The sequence below is a fragment of the Cavia porcellus genome, unplaced genomic scaffold (assembly GCF_034190915.1).
Source record: "Cavia porcellus strain 051 isolate PalLab524CR breed Dunkin Hartley unplaced genomic scaffold, mCavPor4.1 scaffold_17, whole genome shotgun sequence".
Lineage (NCBI taxonomy): Eukaryota > Metazoa > Chordata > Mammalia > Rodentia > Caviidae > Cavia > Cavia porcellus.
This window is the reverse complement of record NW_026947500.1, coordinates 72,108,952-72,127,271: the sequence shown is the minus strand read 5'-3', so window position 1 is coordinate 72,127,271 and position 18,320 is coordinate 72,108,952. Positions and strand designations below refer to the sequence as shown.

Sequence of the window (18,320 nt, the reverse complement as noted above, 5' to 3'; positions counted from 1 at the left end):
AAGGTGACACACACGCAGCCTCACGGGACCCCTGTTCAGCCCCGGGGCCCCGGGCACAGCAGGAGGGGTGACTGAGGCCTGGAGACCCTGGGGTCCCATTCCAGCCCCGGAGAGACTCGGGGCAGCATGGCGACTCCCTGGTACGGCAGATGGACAGATGGAGGTCCCAGGCAGAGAGGTGGCCGTGGGACCCGGGGTCAGAGCTGGCCTTCAACCCAGAGCTCTTGGGAGAGGCCCGAGCCAGAGACGGGCTGGGGCCGGAAAACAGCCCAGTGTGCCCGCAGTGCTGATGACAGGGGCCTTTGCCATCCCTGTTTCATGCCAGGGGAAACTGAGGCAGGGATCTGGCAGGACCCTTGGCTTTGGTACACACCCTCACAGGGCTGGCCACGGGCAGCAGCGAGCCCCACGGCCCCAGCCCTTTTCAGTTGAGTTAGGGTCTCGCCACGTTGCCCAGGCCTGGCTGCAACCTGTGACCCTCCTGCCTCGGCCTCCCAGAGCGCCAGGGCCCCCGGGCGGCTCCGTTCCTGGGAAAGTCAGGGCGGCTCCCCTTATCGGGGATGCCAGGTTTCCATGGCACGGCGGCCTGGAAGTCCCTTCTCGGGTTCTTAAGCCCGCTCTGGGGACACAGGTGACACCTCAGCAGAAGGGAGCAGGGTGCGGAGAGGAGAGTGCGGGAGCGGGGCTCGGAGCTCAGCAGAGCTGCTGTCCTGACTGTACTGCGTCACATGATCAGGGCCAGGGGACTGCTGGCTGAGGCAGGGGGACTCCGCAAACTGCAGGCCAGGCTGGGCTACACGGTGGAGGCTCTAGCTCAGAAAAGAAGGAAACAAAGTGATGTGATTTTTTTAAGTGTTTTTCTATTTCTAAAGCAAATGATAGTATGAGGGTCAGAGCGGGGGGAGCCCTGAAGCCTCAAACTTGGGCAGTACAGGACAGAGGTGGCTGGGCCCACAGGCCGAACCAGCTCTCCAGGAAGATTGCGTGAATTTTCCAAGAAGCCCGAGGAAGCTTCCAGCTCCAAATCTGGGTCCCGAGGGCCCCTTTCTCCTCCCCTCGCACTCAGGCCGGCTTGGAGCCACGCCGAGGCCCGGCCGGCCTCACCTCCCCCGGCCGGTGCTGCTCCTGCTGACCCTCAGACACCAGCGGCCCTGCACAGGGGCAGGCGCCGCCCCGTGGGCTCCCGGACAGAAGGGCCAGGCTGCCCCAGGCCACAAGGGCAGCAGGGACCCCGGAGCCCGAGTCTCGGCCCAGCCCTGGTGGCACTGGGCCCTGGCCCACAGCCGCCTGCCCCTGCCTGGGCCGCCCTCCTCCCCCGGCCACCAGTGTCCCCTGCCAGGAACTCGGCACTGGGTCACAGCGGCTGGCCAGGAGCCCCCAGGCTGCCCCGCCCGGGACGCTGGGGCTCGGCCGCAGCTCCGCGTGGATTCTTGGAATCCGTGCCTGGCACGGGGCCTCCCCTGTCTCCGGCCAAGGGACCAAGAAAAACAACCCAAATTCCCTCGGGCCCGTGGAGGGGGGTGACAGACTGCAGGGTCCCCAGCGCCTACAGGGGGGCAGGGCCAAGGCGGCCCTGGCCACTCCAGGCCCGACCGGGTGGCGGGGTGCGGGGTGGGGAAGCTGGCGCCAGAGCCAGACCCAGCCAGGCTCCCGCCCTGTCCCCGCCCCAGGCCGCAGCCTCCTGGGAAGAGCCCTGGAGGGCAGGGGTCAGGTGTGGGCTCCGGCCGCCCAGAGGCCTGGGTCACCGCTCACGGCAGCCTGTGGGCCCGGTGCCCGGGCTCCTTCGAGCCAGCGCCACCCCTGCACCTCGGAGCTAGAGACGTGGGTGTGAGCCTGGGTCCTGCCTGAGGCCTCCGGCCCTGCAGGCCACCGAGCCAGGTCACACCTGTTGCTTCACCGGCCCACCCTGCGCCCGTCCTCCCCAAGCAGCCACCAGAGGGCGCGGTGAGCACCGAATCGGCTCCTCTCTCTGCCCCAGCTCTCCAGGGCTCCCACCCACCCTGTGGGCCAAGCCTGCAGCTGCGGGCCCTGCAGGTCCCAGCGGCCCCTCCCCAGCTGCCGGCTCCCTCTCTGCCCCTCCTCACTCTGCTTCAGCCAGGCAGCTTCACTGTGGCTCCTGCACCTTGCTGGACTCTGTGCTGCCCCAGGGCCTTTACACGGCTGTCTGGGACATCTGCCCCCGATTCTCATGGAGTGCAAGGCTCGGTCCTTGTAGTCGCCCCTTAGCATGGCCTCCGCCTGCCCCTTCCCAATACACCCTGAAGCCCCCTGGCGCCCTTCAGTCCCCAGGATCGGCCGCGGTCCGTGTCCCTGTGTCAGCACCCTGCCTGCCTGCGCTACTGGAAGGCATGAAGAAATCAACGTGCTCAGTGTCTCTGCCCGCACGGAGGTCAGGTCCTGGGGAGGCCAGAGACCAGCCCAGCCTGCCAGGCCCTGCCCTGAGGCGGCGTGGTGCTCAGGAACCTGGGCTCAAGCACCAGCTCCACCACTTCCCGGCGTGAAACTGCTCCTCCTCCTCCTCAGGTGACGGCCACCCGCGCAGTCTTGCTCACCTCTAACCACACCGACCTCTTAAACCACCAGCCTTTTCCATGCACTGTCACTCCTCCAGGAAAGCCACTGCCATCATTGAACTCCTACAGCCTCACAAAACCCTAGCCACAGTGCCCTGTCTCCAAAGAAGCCTTCGTGGCTGTGCAGGGGTTTGTCTGCCTGCATGTTTCTGCCCTGTGGAAAGGAAGGTGAACTCTGTGGCTCACTCACTCAAGGGTCGCCTCAAGTCCCTGCTTCCTGCATCAAGGAGGAGGGGGCCACTGACCCTCACATGTGAGTAGACCCGCAGACCCGCGCCCCCTCACTGCCCCTTACCTTCCGCAGCACAGCCTCCAACCAGCAGGACCAGGACAAGGCCCACGGGGCCCACCGCGGACACCACGCCAGGGCCCCAGGCGGGCGCCATGCTTGCCGGTTGTCGGTGACCGCCGACCTCCGCCCTCCGCCCTCCGCCCCGAGGGGCTGGGCCCCGGCTCTGGAAGGGAGGCTCCTCACTGGGCGTCAGCAGGGGCAGCGTCTGCAGAGAAATGGGGGCCATGAGACGGGGAGGCTGCTGGGGGAGCTGGGAGGGCCGGCCGGGCCGCAGGCAGGCAGGGGCCTAATGTCCAGGGGATGGGGTCAGGAGGGGCACCGCAGAGGCCACACCAGGGGGCACGGGCCTCAGGCGTGGGAAAAGAGGCTGCGGGATGGGTACGGGCGCACGCCTGGCACCGGGCACTCGGGAGGCTGAGGCAGGAGGGTGGAGGTTCATGCCCAACCTAGGTAATGCAGCAAATCTCAGAATAAAAAATTAACAAAGGGCCGGGCCTGGCTCAGCATGAAGGGCCCGGGTTCAACCCCCCCCCACCCCGGAAAAAAGGAAGAAAGACAGGAAGGAGAAAGGGAAACTCCTAGAGGGCCCTTCGCGGGCCGCAGAGCCCAGCAGGACACCAGCGCCCCAAGCCTTGACCTCCCAGGAGTCCCCCACTAAACCCAAGACCTGGGCTACAGGGTTGGGGTCGGGGCCCCCGTGACCAGCTGGGCCTCAGCTCTGGCCAGCCGACCTCAGGCTGAACCCCAGGCAGGACTGAGCGCCCCGCACCCCAAACTCTGCCTCAGCCAGGCCAAGGTCCCTGCTGACCGTGAGTCCTGTCACACCACCGGGCCAGGACGCAGGAGGCCCGGGCCTGTTACCGCCTGACCAGCCCCCTGTGCCCCCAAAGGTCATGCCCACGCACAGCCCTCTCTGCATCCCCGAGGCACCCGCGCTGGCTGCAGACCGTTTCTCCTGCAAGGTCCCGGCCGACCACCCTGTGCTGCCGCCCAGCACCCAGCTCCACTCGGGCCAGCAGGGCCGGGCCGGCAGGAGGCCCAGGCGGGCCCGAAATATCCGCTGCGGTCTCCTCGCCCAGCCCAGCCATGGGGGTTAGTCCCTTCGGCGGCCGGGTCAGGGACGGGGCGGAAGGGGGGAGGGACAGGATCAGCCCTCGGGTGACAGACATGCGTGAGAACCTGGCCTCCGTGGCCCCATGCAGTCAGCCAGGACCCCTGCTCGGCGTAGCCTAGAGACCGGACCAGGACGGGGAGCTCAGCCTCGTCGCTGCCCTCTAAGAGCTCCAAGACCCGCGGCGGTAGGCGGGCAGCAGGCACAGGGCCAGGCTGACCACGATGACCACAGGGGCACCCCACCCCTAGGGCCATCTGCGTGGCTGTCTCTGCGCAGTAGGGATCAGGCCCGGGCCACTTGGATCGGTGAGACAGCACAGAGTGTGTCCGAGGAAACTGGGGCTATCGTTACAGCCCCCAGGGCCCCCCAAGTTCCACACACGAAGCAGGGATGGCGTCTTCCACGCTGGCAGCATTGAGTCCCGGGCTGTCCCGGCCCTGACCTCGCTGGCCCATGGCCACCCTGTGTCTCCAAGGGCAGGGCTGTGCCAGGCACGGGGACAGGAAACCCACAGGCCCCCTCAGCCATCTGCATTTGGTGACCACACGTGCAAAGACCCCGGGGCAGGACAGAGCCCCAGCGCCACCTCAGCAAACACAAGATTCCCGAGCCCCTCTGCCTCAACCTCCCCACGGGAACTTCCTGAGATGGCACAAGAGTCTCCCTTCTCAGAAGATACAGGGATTCTCCGCCCTGACCCCGTCAGGTTGGTTCTCAGGAGCTTCCCTGCAGCTCAGTCCCTTCTTCAGCCTCCACTTGGACCCCAGCATGGTCCCCTCTTCCTCGGTGCTCTGGTTCTCGCCCTCCACACAGCAGCCCTTCCCGGCAGTCCGGGTCCTCCCTGAGGTCCACAGGGCCCTGCCCGGCTCACTCCTCTGCCCTCCTCCCTCTGTTCTGGCCACATGGGGCTCGTGCTGCCCCAGGGCCTTTGCACAGGGGCCAGAGTTGAACTGGATTACTATTAACCTGCTCAGAACTAAACGACAAAAGGGGAATTGGGCTGCGGGTGTCTCCCCACATGAAGGACCAACAGCAGCTCCCGGGGTCTTGGAAGGGACTGGGAGAGATGGGGCCATCTCGGTGCAAGCCTCCCCTTGTCCCTTAGCGTCACATAGCAACCGAGCCACCATCACCTCCCCTGCCAAGCTGAGGAAACTCGGCAGAACAGGGCAGGGTGATCCACAGGGCCGCAGGACAGAACGGGCAGGCGGCCAGCACGGCCAGGCGGGAGTGAAGGGCACAGAAGGCCACTGGAACTGGGTTTCCCGTGGTCCCTGTGCCCCAGCTGGCCACAGGCCGAGCGGCCCCTGTGCTGGACACCAGGCTCCTTGCTCACTGTGTGGCAGCTGGCCCTTCCCGGAGGAGAAACTGAGGCTTGTGAGGACCCAGGGACTCCCCAAGAGCCTGAGCTGGGGACCTCACGAGTCACGCATGTGACTTGGCAGGGGAGGGACGGGCAGCCCCCTTCCCCCCAGGGCGGGTCACGGGCCCAGCAGGCTCTGGGCTCCCACGCAGCCCAGCGGGATAAAGGGCCAATTATGAGCTGGGCAGGCGGCTGCAGGCTTCGAGTCTTGGCACAAGGTGGGGTCCACTCCCCACTCTGGTGGTGGCATCTCCCCGGGGGTCCTCCAGGCACGGTGCACCTAAGCCAGGCTCCCCTGAGACCCCCAGGCTGGATAAGTGGCAGTGGGCCAAGGAGGGACCCCAGAGCACAGCGCTGTTGGACCCTGTTTCCGGGGCCTCCCGGGACCCCCAGCTACTCCAGCAGGGCCATGGCTCCCAGCTGGCCTCCCAGAGCTGCCGACCCCACCTCACATGCCTCTGCTACCAGGGTGCCCCTGCCTCCCCTGCAGCCCAGCCGCAGCTGTCCCTTCCCCCAGGAAGCCCCTACGGTGCCCTAGTCAGACACGGAGTTTCTCAGCGCCCGGAGAGGCCCGTGCGCCTGCCATCACAGCCTGTCTCCCACGGAGGGGCGCCTTGCTCCACGCCAAGAACGTGACAGAGCCCCTGCACACCTGACCCGGGTCGGGCCTCCAGGTGGCGGAAACTGACACGACAGAATCGAATCACGGCCCACAGCTGGGCCCATTCAGGCCGGCCAGGGGTTCTGTCCCCCTTTGCACCCCGGAATGGAGGCCTCGGGTGAGGATGGGAATTGCAGCTCCGAGGTGTGTCTGTCCCTCTGCGGGGTTCAAGGTGCGGCTACCCAGGGAAGGCAGGCGGAGCGCCCCAGACCCCTTCCTGGGCAGAGGCCCCATCCAGCAGCAGCGCCCCGCGAGCAGACACCTAGCAGAAACTTTCTGGGATCCCGGGGTGGGGGCTGGGGCCGAGTGCCGCCCCGCCCCGCCCCCTCTAGGGTCTGGCCCCGCCCCTCGGGTCTGGCCCCGCCCCCGGCCGGGGGAGGGGCGGAGGGCGCGGAGCATAACGGTCCGCGTTTTCTCCCCGCAGTGCGCGCGCGGGCGGGGAGGGGGCCTCGCCGTCACAGGGCCTGGCGGGAGCGCGCCGGGCGCGGGGACCCCCCACCATCACGGAGCCGGAAGGAGGGGGCGGGGAGGGGAGAGGACAAAGGAGGTGCGGGCGCCGGGCTGCAGGAGGGGCGCGGGGCGCACTCACCCGGGCGGTCGGGACGGGCGAGCCCGCGGCGGCGGCGTCCACTTGGTCCCGCTCGGCGCGCGCCGAGGACCCGGAGAGGCCGCGGCCCAGCGCGCAGGGGGCGGGGCCTAGAGCTGGGGGCGGGGCCAGGGTAGGGGCGTGACCGGGCCCGGAAGTGGGCGTGGCCGGCGCCTAGGGCCGCGCCAGGGGCGCACACCTCCCGCCCGGCCGCCCGCCCGCCCGCGGCCCCGTGGCCTCTCCCCAGCTGACCGTGGCCATGGCAACGGAGGCCGGTGCCCGGGCGCCAGAGGGGCCCAGACACCCCAAGCGCGGGGGTTAGCAGGAGGGCCGCAGGGAGGGCACCCACGGTCCCCGGTGGGGGCGGGGCGCGCCGGGGAGGGCCCCCCGGGTGGGGCGCGGGCCAGATTGGAACCAGATGGGCGGCCGGCCGGCGCGCGACACCCGATCCGGCGGGGGCGGCCCTGAGCGCGGCCAATGGCCGCTCGGCGCTGCCGGCTGCGGGTTTGAAAACTCGGAGGGGGGGGACCCCAATGCCCAGGTGCGGCTCCCCCACCCGCCCGATCGCTACCAGCAGCGCGCACGGAGGGCGCAGCGAACCCCCACAGGCGGGAGGAGGCGCAGCAACCACAACTCCGGGCTCGCCACCAGGGAGGGCGCACGGCGGTCAGCCCGCCATCCGGGGAGGCTGAGGCAGGAGGGTTCCAGCTGGTGACTTAGCAAAGCCTCCGTCTCAAAGGGAAAAACAGGCCTGGGGGCCCCCGGTAAGGCCGGCAAGCGCAGGCTGCAGGCCAGGTTCTCCGAAACTGCGGCCACCGCGCTCTGTCTGGAGACGGCGGAGCTGGGGGCAGGCAGAGCCACCCATGCCAGGGCAGCTGCCCGGTGTGTCGAAGGCCACCAGCCTAACGGGCCAAGTCGCCCCCGGGGGGCTCCCCAACATCAGGGCATCTCCTGCAAAGTGGCTGCAAAATACACCGGCCTTGGGACAGCCGCATGCGCCCTCACGCGGGAACTTATGCCTCTCTGGGCCTCAGTTTCCCCCCTGCGACAGGCACTCAATAGCTCCCGTCCCCAGGCCCCCAGGACTGTGTGACCCGTGCAGAGTTGCCACCTCAGGATGCCCAGGGCCAGGGCGTGGCAGGGGGGCTGGCCGTGCCCACGTCTCCATGGAGATGACTTCCTGGTCACAGGGCTGGGCATGCACCGTGGGCGGGGAGGGGCACAGCTGGGCGACCCGGTCAGCAGGATGCCGGTGTTCCCAGCCAGCTCAGATGGCCCTGTGGTCAGCCGCCTGTCTCCCTCCAGCAGCCAGCACAGGGCTGTGGCACCACCAGGGAGGGTCCCCCCAGGCGGCCCCAGAGCCAGCGTAATCAGAGTGGGCACCTGCCCACTTCCTAACCAAGCGTCTCTCAGCAGCTCCTGCCTGGCCTGGCTCTGCACACAGCAGTGATCCTGACCACCAAGGGGACACGAGGTGGAAAGGCAGAATACCCAGGGGTCAGATGGAAATAAGCTGTATGACAACGCATGGAGGGTGGCGCTGACAAGAGGGGAGGGGACAGGAAAGGTGACACTTGAGCAAAGACCAGAGAGAGTTGAGGAAAACGAAGAGGCCTGGAGAAACATTCCAGGCGGAGGGTGCAGCCATGCAAAGGCCCTGGGGCAGAATGGAGTTTGTTAAGGACCAGAAGCAGCAGGAGGCTGACAGGAGGAGACAGGTGGGCTGTGCAGAGCCTATGGGCTGCAGGAGGACTCGGGCTTTGTCTGCAGAGAGGTGGGCGCCATGGAGGGCTGAGGGAGGAGGACGGGGCTCGGAGCTGGCAACCCGGAGCCAGGGTGGAGGCAGGAGAGGAGGCCGATCCCAGGCGGGTGGCAGAGGCAGACAGGGCACCCAGCACACTCCAGGACTGCTCCCCAGCCTGCGTGAAGCCCACCCAGCCCCCCGCCAGCGGCTGCTATGTCCTCGGCGCACGCCCGGGCAGAGGCTGCCCTTGAGGAGGGACGAGGGACCGATCACATCAGCTCCTGCAGCTGGGATGCTGGGGGTAATTTTATTTTTTTGAAAATAACTTTTCTTCTAATTATAAAACAGACGCGTGCAGCAGAAAATGAGGGAAAATCAGCACGAGGGAAGAAATAAAAACCACCCGCAATCCACCCTTCGCCCGGAGAGGACCTGTGAGCGTGGGTTCCACTTGGGTCGTCCCACATTCGCTCTGTGAGGAGCTACTGAGTGCCCAGACTGCGGGGCACGGGGTGGGAGGGACAGAGCCAGCGCCCCTGCCCACACTCATAGATCACAGGACGGCAGGGAGACACAGGCACAGGACAGAAAAACACTGTGGCCGGGCTCAGTGGTACATGCTTGGCCAGCTACTCCAGGTCAGCATGTCCAAAGGTCCTGAGGCCAACTGTTTCCACCAGTTTCTCTTCTACGTGCGTGACTAGATTATTTTCCTTGATGAATTGGAGTCACCTCCATGAGGCCATTTGCCGGTGTCTGCCCCCGGGAGACTGACGGGTTCCCAGTGTCCCTGGGATGAAGGGCACCGTGAGAGTCATCTTCCGATTTAGCTGTGGCCGGGTATTTCCAGCCAATAAATCCCGAGCTGGGAGTGGCTCAGACAGGATGATCTCAACTCCAAATCCCATCCTCTGCCAAACTGCGCCCTGGACACACCTGTCCCCACCCCCTTCCTCCTATCTGGGGCCCCGATCCCTGCAGGTTTTACTGATGCTTAGCCACCCCCAGCTTCCGGATGGCGAGGGAGAAACTGGCCCAGCAGCTCCGGTGCCCCCCCCAGCCTGGCATTTGTGACCTGGGGTGAGGACGTGTGCGGACCGGCCCAGAGCCGCCACACCCACGCAGGCAGCATAGCCCTAGGGCCCCATCCGCCTGCCAGCCACCCTGCACCCGGCACGGTGCCCACAGAGGGTGAGGGCACACCCCAGCTCCCAGCACCCTGGCCTGCAGCGGGCACCCCCACCCCTGCCCAGGCCAGCTGCTTTCTCCCGACTCTGGAAACACCCGTGGCGCCTTCAGGTGTGGCTCGATCCAACCAACCTGCTTCACAAACAGCCTCTCCGTAATCTCAGGGAGACTGAGGCAGGCTGGTCACAAGTTGCAGGACCTGACACGCAGCAGGCGCTCAGTACATGGCTGGCCAGTGAAAGATGGCCGGAGGCACAGCAAAGAGCCTGCAGGCCGGCAGGGCAGGTCTACAGGACAGAAGTGAGCGGGAACCATCTGTGCGCTGGCCCTGTCACCCTCTCCACGCCACTAAATTCCTACGAGGAGCAAAGAGAACTCCGGGAAGTGAAAGGCACACAGCTGGCATCTGAACCTTGGCCCTGGTTGGCCTCGACTTAGAATCCCCAAGGGCAGCAACACAAAATCCACCCGGCCAGCCGGGCACCTGGAAGTGGTGCCCGCAGCCCTCCCAGCACTCTGGGAGGCCGAGGCAGGAGGGTCCCTGCCCACCCTGAGCAACTGAGCAAGACCTGGCACACACCCGGGGAAACCCTGGGTACCCTCGGCAGGCTGAGGAATGGAAGCTCATAGCCCAGGGGCTGGGGGTTTAGCTCTGCGGCATAAGCACCTGTCTCGCAAGCAGGCGGTCGTGAGTTCTGTCCCTGGTACAGATTACAAAAAAAAAAAAAAAAAGCAAGCTGATAGCCCTGCAGTAGCCCCAGCCCAGCCCAGCATTTATTGAGCACCTACTTTATACCAGGCTCCAGCCTGAGCACTGGGGGCACAGGGTGACCCGGGAGTCCTCGCGTGGCCTCAGGGAGCCCAGGCCTGCAGCTGAGGGGCTGGAGGAGGTGAGGTCTAAGGGCGGGAAGCAGAGCGATCGCGGCAGGCTGAGGCAGGGAGGTTTCGGGGTCAGGGTGGGGCACAGCCCAGGAAGGTCAGGGATTTGGGAGAAGAAATTCAGGTGATGCAGGGCAGCGGGGACAAACAGGACAAAGGTGTCGCTGGAGGGGTAACCAGAAAGTGATGCCTCTGGGCAGTACTGGGCAAAGGCCCAAGCTGACCTTTCCAAGACCTGAAAAGCCTTCTCGAGCACTTACAGCGAGGCGTGACCTGTCCTCCCAGCACTCGGGAGGCTGAGGCCAGCCTGGGCCACAGAGTGAGTTTAAAGTCCTCCCAAAACCAAACGAAACAGAAAGGAGAAAGGGCTCCGTGCAGGCAGGCATACAGTGCACCCACAAATTTTCCTGCTCGGCCACATCCAGGAAGGCTCCAGGAGGCCCCCTAAATCCCCAGCAAACTGGCACAGGCTGGGCACCCTAATGGGAACCACTCGCCACAGGAAGTGTCCCAGGTCTCAGGTTCTTGTGGCTTTGGGAAAATCCATGTTCTCAGAAGGAGCTCGTGTGGGAAGCGCCCGTGTCTGACCCCACACACATTTGTGCCTTATACTCACTGACGCGTGGCCTGAGTTTGCTTGCTTTCTTTTGTTTTTATTTTTTGAGACGGGGTGGCTGTCTACAGAGCCCAGGGGCCTCCAACTACAGCGATCCTCCTGCCTCAGCCTCCCGAGTGCTGGTATGACGGGCGTGCACCACCCACCGCACCTGGCCAGAAATGCTGGATTTTAAAGCTTGTTTAAATAAACAAGTAGCACTTTTTAAAAACGCACCAAGATGTCAAACCAAGTGTAAAAGATGCTACCTTTGCTTAAAGGAAGGGACTCGGCTTGCCCATGTCCCCAGCACCCCCAGATTTGGGGACAACGCTGCCATCCAGAATGGAAGGCTCGGGCCTCACGCGATTGTTTAAATTTAAATGGAATAAAATTAAGAAACAGCAAACTCATTTCCTGGGTTACACTGGCCGCATTTCAAACGCTCAGCACCACCTGCGGCTCGCGGTTTAGCCGCAAAACGCTTCTGTTGGCCAAGATGGCCTCGAGGGTGTGCGGCAGTGACCGGCAGGGACAAGCCGGGGGCCAGGCTGGCCCGCCACTTGGTTTTGCTAATAAAGCTTTATTAGCACCCAGCCTCGCACACTGGCAGCTGGCAGCTTACAAACTGGCACTTTGCAAAACAGTCTAACCGGGGCAAAGCTGCTCGGGAGGCTGAGGCAGGAGGATTCCCAGTGTGGGTCACTTGGAGAGCTCCGGAGCGACCGTGTGCCAAAATAAACTGAAATAAAAGGCTAGAGGTGGGGCTCAGAGTGCAACCAGGGTCCAGCCTCGGTACCCAGACCAGGAGGAGAGAAGAGGAGGAAGGCGGTGGGCCTTGAGCGCTGGCCTCTGGGAGCAGCACGGCCTCGGTGGGCCCGGGCAGGGCACCCGCGGGCTGCTGTGGCGGGAGCGGGTTGTATATTCATCAGAATCTTAAACAACAGCCCGCAGCCGCCCGCCCGCCCGGCAGCAGAGCTAAGGCTTTTATGGTAATCAGCCATGAATTACCCACAATGCCTGGCCAGGCGCAAGTGGTTCTTGGCCCAGGTCCTAAGCTAATTTTTGGCTGTGCCTGTGTGTGTATAACTGCGCTCCCTCCTCCCGCTCCTTCTCCTCCATTAATGGGCGCGGGAGGGAGGTGGGCTGGGAGGGTGGGGTGGGGGACCCACAGGCAGAAGCAACCCTCAGTGTACAGTGGGGTGCAGCCCTCAGAGAGACCCTGGCGCCCAGCCCCAGTGGCTGCAGGCCCTGGAGCAGCGTGTCCTGCCCACTCCATCCCCTCCCCCTCCAGCCTCCCCAGGGGCGCCCGGCTTGAATTTTTATTTATGGTTTTTAATGTTTAGTTTCTTGGTTTTTTGAGACAGGGGCTCACAGTGGTCCGAGCTGGCCTTGAAGTCCAGGCTCGCAGCAGCACAGCAAGCATTGTGTAGCTGTCACCTCCCCACTCTGTCCCCAGCACCTGCACCAGGGCCTGGCATACAGCAAGCGCCTAACAAATACCCACTTCTGGCTCTCTGGATGCACCAGCACGGTCTTGGGTCTCAAAAGGGCAGACTGACTGTTTTCTAAACATGGGGACACTTTTCCTGCTGACCCTCCTCTGGCCCCAGACTGGGCTGGCGAATGGGAAAAGCCATGGCAGAGAAGAGACAAAACCTTCCTGTCCCTCAGAGCATCCTGGGGTGGGGCGCACCCAGGGGAGGCAGGGCGGAGGCTGCAGACACTCTGCCCGCAGCTGAGGTGTGCAACCCACACCTGCTCACACACGGTGTGCAGAGCCTCCCCGGGCTCATGTCACAGGAAGGCAAAGGACAGACACAGGCCTGCCAGCTGAGAGGGGCCGGCTGGCCCATGGAATAGTATACAGCCCTACAAAAGGAGCCCGGCCCCACACATCCCTAACCCGTGACAGAGCTCAACAAAGAGGGGTGGGCCCAGCATGTGTAGGGACAGGGAGAGACGCACAGAGCTATGCTAACACCAAGACAAGCACAGAGACAGGGGCGGGTCAACTTCGGTGTGTCAGACATGGACACCACTCAGGGTGAAGGCGAGGGCTCTGTGGCAGCTGAGGCAGAAGTGCAGGAGCTGGGCGGGTTGCAAGTTGGCAGCCAGGGGAAAGGTCCCCTCTGCTCACTGCCAGGCAAGGGCAGGCCTGGCGGGTCCTGAGGCTGGCGAGTGCTGTCCCCTGAGATGTGTTCATGGGTTCTGGGTGAATGCCCGTCCTGCATAAGACCTAAGCAAGTCTGTCCTGTGAACCTCAGTCTCCCTACTGTAAAGTCAGGTCACTCCCTCCCCGCCTAGGCCCTGGCTGGGTGGCCCCGGGTGGGCACCGCAATCTCTAGGTTTTATTTTTCATCTATGGTTTTGTTTATCATTCATGGTTCCAAGCTGGAGCGCCTGGATCAAGCCACACCTGAAGCCGCGGTCCTCGAATACACTATTGTCTTCACCGATGTGAGCCAATCGGCTCCCCTGCTTTTCACTACGGCCAGTCTGATCTGGGTTTGTCCATCTTTCGAGCTGAGGTCCTACTGTGTGCCTCGGGATGGAACTGCTTTAGCAGCGGGATAAGGAGCTAAGGGGCTTCAGGGGAGCCCAAACCTCTGGGTCTTGGGCCTTTTTTAATGAGATCAGCAGAAAGGGACACCCGTGCGCCATCTCTCACGCCTGGGGCTGGGGACCCTGCCCGGTTACTGAGGACAAGCGCAGGACCGATCCGCAAGGTCCATCTCGTGGGCACTACTGTGCACTGTCCAGTGTGGGACAGGAAGGGAGCCCGCAAGGTCACCCTCACGGCTCACCACGTCCCCATCCGGAGCACCCCGTCCTCTGCTCAGCACCCAGCCAACTCCTATTCAACCAGCTCGCCTCACACCACTGCCACCACCCGTCCTGCCCTTCACTCCAGAGATGCCCCTCCTGACCGATCGATCAACTGATTGATCACCTATCTGCGGGTTTCCCCATTTCCTTGGTTCCTTAGGCATCAACCACAAAGAACAAACAATGCCAACAAGACTGATTATACCAACAAGACTGCGTTCACCGAAGGAGATTTTGTGTGTTTTTTTCCAGTCCTGGGAACCGACCCCAGGGCCTTTGCACTGAGCTCCATCCCCAGCCCTTTTTATCTTGTGACAGGATCTTGCTAAGCCACTAAGTTGCTCTGACTTGCCATCCTCCTGCCTCGGCCTCCCAGAGTGTTGAGGTGACAGGCATGCACCACCGTACCCCGTTTTTCTTTTTTCCTCCTGTTAACTTGGATTTCTGAATATTTTTCTCTCCCGAGCTCTATGCAGGAAGACAGTGTAAGGCAGATCCCTGGCCCACATTTTCTGTTCCAGCCTTGGCTCTTCAGAGTTGCCTGTTGCCCCAGCATAGATTATTTGGGGTTCTGCATGCAGCCCTGTTCCCCGCATTACCAAGCACCCGAAGACTTGGTGCCATCTCCCGCAGGCGCCAGGATTTCCCTCCCAGGTTCTCTGAGGGATGCACAGAAGCTGCTGGCAATGTGCTGGGTTCCTGGTTAGCCTCATGTGATCCAGCAATGTTTGCTGACACCTGTGAGCTGCTCCATCCCGCCCCAGGCCCTTTACACAGCTGCGCTGTCCAGCTGCAATGCTGCTCCCCACATATCACCGACAGTGTCACTCAGCTGTCACCTCACCTTGTTCCCGTGGCCTCACTTACAAAGACACCGTCACCCCAACCTGCCCCTGTGCCCACCAGCTCCCCGCAGTGCTGGGCGCACAGGACGTGAGCAGGAATCCCCCCCCCCAGGGTGCTGATCCGAGCTGGTGGCCTGGAGCCAAGCGGCTGCTGTCCGGGGGCTGGCGGCGGAAGCTCCCCTGCCCACTCGGGCCCAGCCCTTCCTCTCCCCATCTGTGCTCTGGCCCGGGCCTCCGCGTCAGCAGCTGCCACCTGCCGCAGACGGAGCAGGGTGGCCGCCGCGGGGCCTGAGTCCCTGCGGTTGGACCTTGAAACCGAACCCAACAAGGCACCGGGCTGGGAAGCCGTCAGCCTGGGCCACCCCGGGGGCCTGGCAGCAGGGGCACCGACGGCTGCACCCCTCCGCGGTATCGGGAGGGAACCCGGGGCCTTCGGGCTCGGCTCCAGCCCAGCCCTGTCCATTTTTACTTGGGCACCAGCTAAGGCTGGGCTCCAACTCGGGATCCTCCTGCCTCAGCCTCCCAGAGGGCTGGGGTGACCGTGCGCGCCCACCAGCTCTGAGGGCCGAGTTTCCACCCCAACCCGCTGCCCCAGCCACCAGGCTAGGCCCTCCCGTGAGCGCCAGGAGGTCGGGGTCACCGCTGTGTCCCTTTGGTGGGGGAAACTGAGGCCCAGCGAGGCAGAGCACAGGAAACAGGGCCAGCACCAGGACAGGACCCAAACCCAGGACATCTGCGACTGCAGGCCTCGGAGTCCGTCCTGCCCCCACAAGGTCATTCTGGAGGTGGCGGAGGGAAAGCGGGGTGGCTTCACCCCACCCCGGGAAGTCTCGGATGTCCACGCAGCAGATGACTAAACTGAGGCACAGACAGCGGCAGCCAAGGCGCCCCAGCTCATGCAGCTCCACCGAGGCACCGAGGCACCCCCACTTGCCAGCAATCACACAGCCACCATGACGCGGGGCCGGGACTCGAACCCTGGTCTTCCCAGGGCGGCCGACGGTCACCCCGAGGCTGAGACAGAACAGTGGCGTCACCAGTGATGCCCCGGGGGGGGGGCAGTGCACAGCTCTCGTGGGTGGCACAGCCGGAACTCGGGGCACAACTATTTCTGGAGGCCGAGGTGAGGATGCGGGGGCGGCGGAAGAGCTCACGGGACAGGCGGTGGCCAGGAGGCCGCGCGGGGAGGGCGCTCGGCAGGCTCAGGGCCTGGTCTCAGCCGGCAACAGGGCACGGGGTCAGGGTCGGGCTCGGGGACGGGCGGGGCTAGCCGGACAGCTGCAGTGCAGATCAAAACCGGGCACAAAACAGCCTGGGGAAAGGCGTGAGGCCCCGTGCCCGGCAGCCCAGCACTCCGAGGCAGGAGGGTCTCACCTGGGCTGCATCGCCAGGCCCTGTCTCAGAAAAACAAAAAAAGGGACCTGGAAGAGAACCAGGAGGCAGGTGTGCTGGCATCACAGCTCAAACAACCAGTGCAAAGGCCCCGGGGTAGCCCGGAGCCCGCACAGCACAGGAGCAACAAGGACATGGTATGACTGGAGCAGAGGGGGTGGAGGGGGGCAGGGGAGGCAGGGAGGGACAGGCAGCCGTGCAGGGCCTGTGGGCTGAGGAGGCCTCGGGCTTTGGCCAGGGAGGTGGGAGCCTAGCAGGGCTGTTTGGTCCCCAGCGTCGGGGCCCAGCTCTGTGCATCTCCTTCATTCCCTATTCTTATCCGCGACACCTGCCTCAGGGTCTCAAACAGCTGCCTGAGCACCTGCCATCACCTCCGCATTCCAAGTGGGAGGTGACAGCGCCATGCGCCATTTCTCTCTCCAGGCATTTCCAGGAAACCCTGCTCATTTATTCCAGAGCAAATCAGACGGCACAGACAGCCGCACGGGACACCAGGAAACGCCTTCCTCGCTCTCCCTGGTGACCAGGTGCTCGGATAAAAATCATCCTCAGGGTGCAGGAAGGGCTGTTGGGGGACCACCGGAAAGAGGGGACCCCCCCGGGACCTCGTCTTGGCTTTCACCCCGGTGTGTCCGAGAAATTGCCCACTGGGCCGCTCACACAGGTCCCAGGGCGCAGGCCCGGCTCAGCGCTGCCTGGCGGGGACCCGGGCCAGTTCATACTGTCAGGGAAAATACAGTTTTTAACAGACTCGTTAACTGCATCCAGCACAACACAGAGCCGGGGGCGGGCAGGGGGCTGCCAGGGCGGTGGGGGGACCCGGCCCTCCTGCCCCTCCGTCACGGCGCAGGGCTTCCTGTGGCTGTGACGCCCCCATTCCGTCCTGGGTGTGAAGCAGCCCTTCCCGTGCTCTTTCTTCCTGTCCCTTGTGACCCTGTGCACCCTGAGCTCCAGCCCGGCCCGCTTTACTTTTTAGTTTTTATTTTGAGAAGGGTCTCGCTAAGTTGCCCAGGTCGGGCTTGAACTTGGGATCCTCCCGCCTCGGCCTCCATCCCAAGCGCTGGGTGTCAGGTGGCGGCACCGCTCCCGGCGGGACTCTGTGTTCTTTGGGGGCAGATTCAACTCCGGAGAAGCCTGGCCCGTCCCGCTCAGTCTTCAGCTCGGTCCTGCTCTGTGCTCAGCACTTTTTGAGGCACCGGCCCTCGGGGCTTCTCCTGAGGAGGCGGGCAGTGGCCTGGGCAGTCTCTGGGCCTCCGTCCCCACAGCGCCTGACCACAGCCCCTGGCTCGAGGACGCACTGCCTCCACCCATCACCCTTGTGCCACAGCCCGGAGCGCACCCCGGGGCCCAGAGAGGGCAAGCATTCGGGGGAAGCCACACAGCACTTCCTCCCCGGCACAGAGATGGCTTTCAGTGTGCGGACCAGGCTGGTGCAGGAGCTGGGACCTGGGGAAGGGGCGCGGAGAGTGGGGGAAGAGGGCCGCAGCCTCCGAGGTGCCACAGGCCAGGGAGGCACTGCGGGAGGCTGAGGCAGGAGGGTTCCAAGTAGAAGCCCAGCCCGGGCAGCGCAGCCTCCGGACCTCAGTGTCCCCGTCTACAGGATAAGGTGCCACCTCCCAGGGCTGCTCCAGGGTCAACTGGGAAGCACAGGAGGGTCTGGGGCCTGATTGTCCCCTCAGCTCCAGTCCCCCATGACCGACTGGGGGGTCCCCGAGTCCCTGAGCACCTATGGAGAAGGTGAGGGTGCCTCGGGCGTCCAGCCCTTCCTCCCACAGAGGCAGCAGGTGCGACTCAGCCCCACTGTACAGATGAGAAAACTGAGGCTGGGCACCCAAGAGTGACATGAAAACTCCCGATCCTGGCAGCCTTTCTGTGCCCCGCAGGCCTCTGGAAGTGCAGACAGTGCTGTCCCTAAAATGCACTGTGCATAGTCGCCCCCCTGCCACAGTGACAGGGTGGGCAATGGCGGTGCCAAGGCTCAGGCCGGGCACAGGGTACCTGTGCCACCTGCCTGATTCCTCTTGGCCTTGGCTTTTCATGACATGTAAAACCTGAGTTTTTTATATCACTGCACAGTGCACCCCGGGCCAGGCTGTCTGTGGTTCCGTCCCGGTCACCGGCCACCCCGGGCCTGCAGCTCCCCCAGCGTGACAGCCACAGGTCCCCAGGCGCTGCACCCCGAGCAGACCCAGCCTGGGCCGCACAGGGCACCTGCCCTGGGAGGAGGAGGAGGAGGAGGAGGAGGAGGAGGAGGAGGAG

At 64.3% G+C, this 18,320-nt stretch overlaps 1 protein-coding gene across 16 annotated transcripts in view; it reads right to left on the bottom strand.

The window, feature by feature from the left end:
- Window positions 1–18,320, bottom strand: part of Ptprs (protein tyrosine phosphatase receptor type S) — a 64,359-nt gene that overhangs the window by 38,931 nt on the left and 7,108 nt on the right. For 15 of the 16 annotated variants that reach the window (XM_063229145.1, XM_063229146.1, XM_063229143.1 and 12 more), the window contains one exon: window positions 2,869–3,070. In XM_063229145.1, coding sequence (XP_063085215.1) covers window positions 2,869–2,959 — 91 coding nt within the window. In that variant the 5' untranslated portion in view covers window positions 2,960–3,070. Of the gene's footprint in view, window positions 1–2,868; window positions 3,071–6,592; window positions 6,726–18,320 lie in introns of those variants that run through there. The other variant, XM_063229154.1, reaches the window with a different exon arrangement.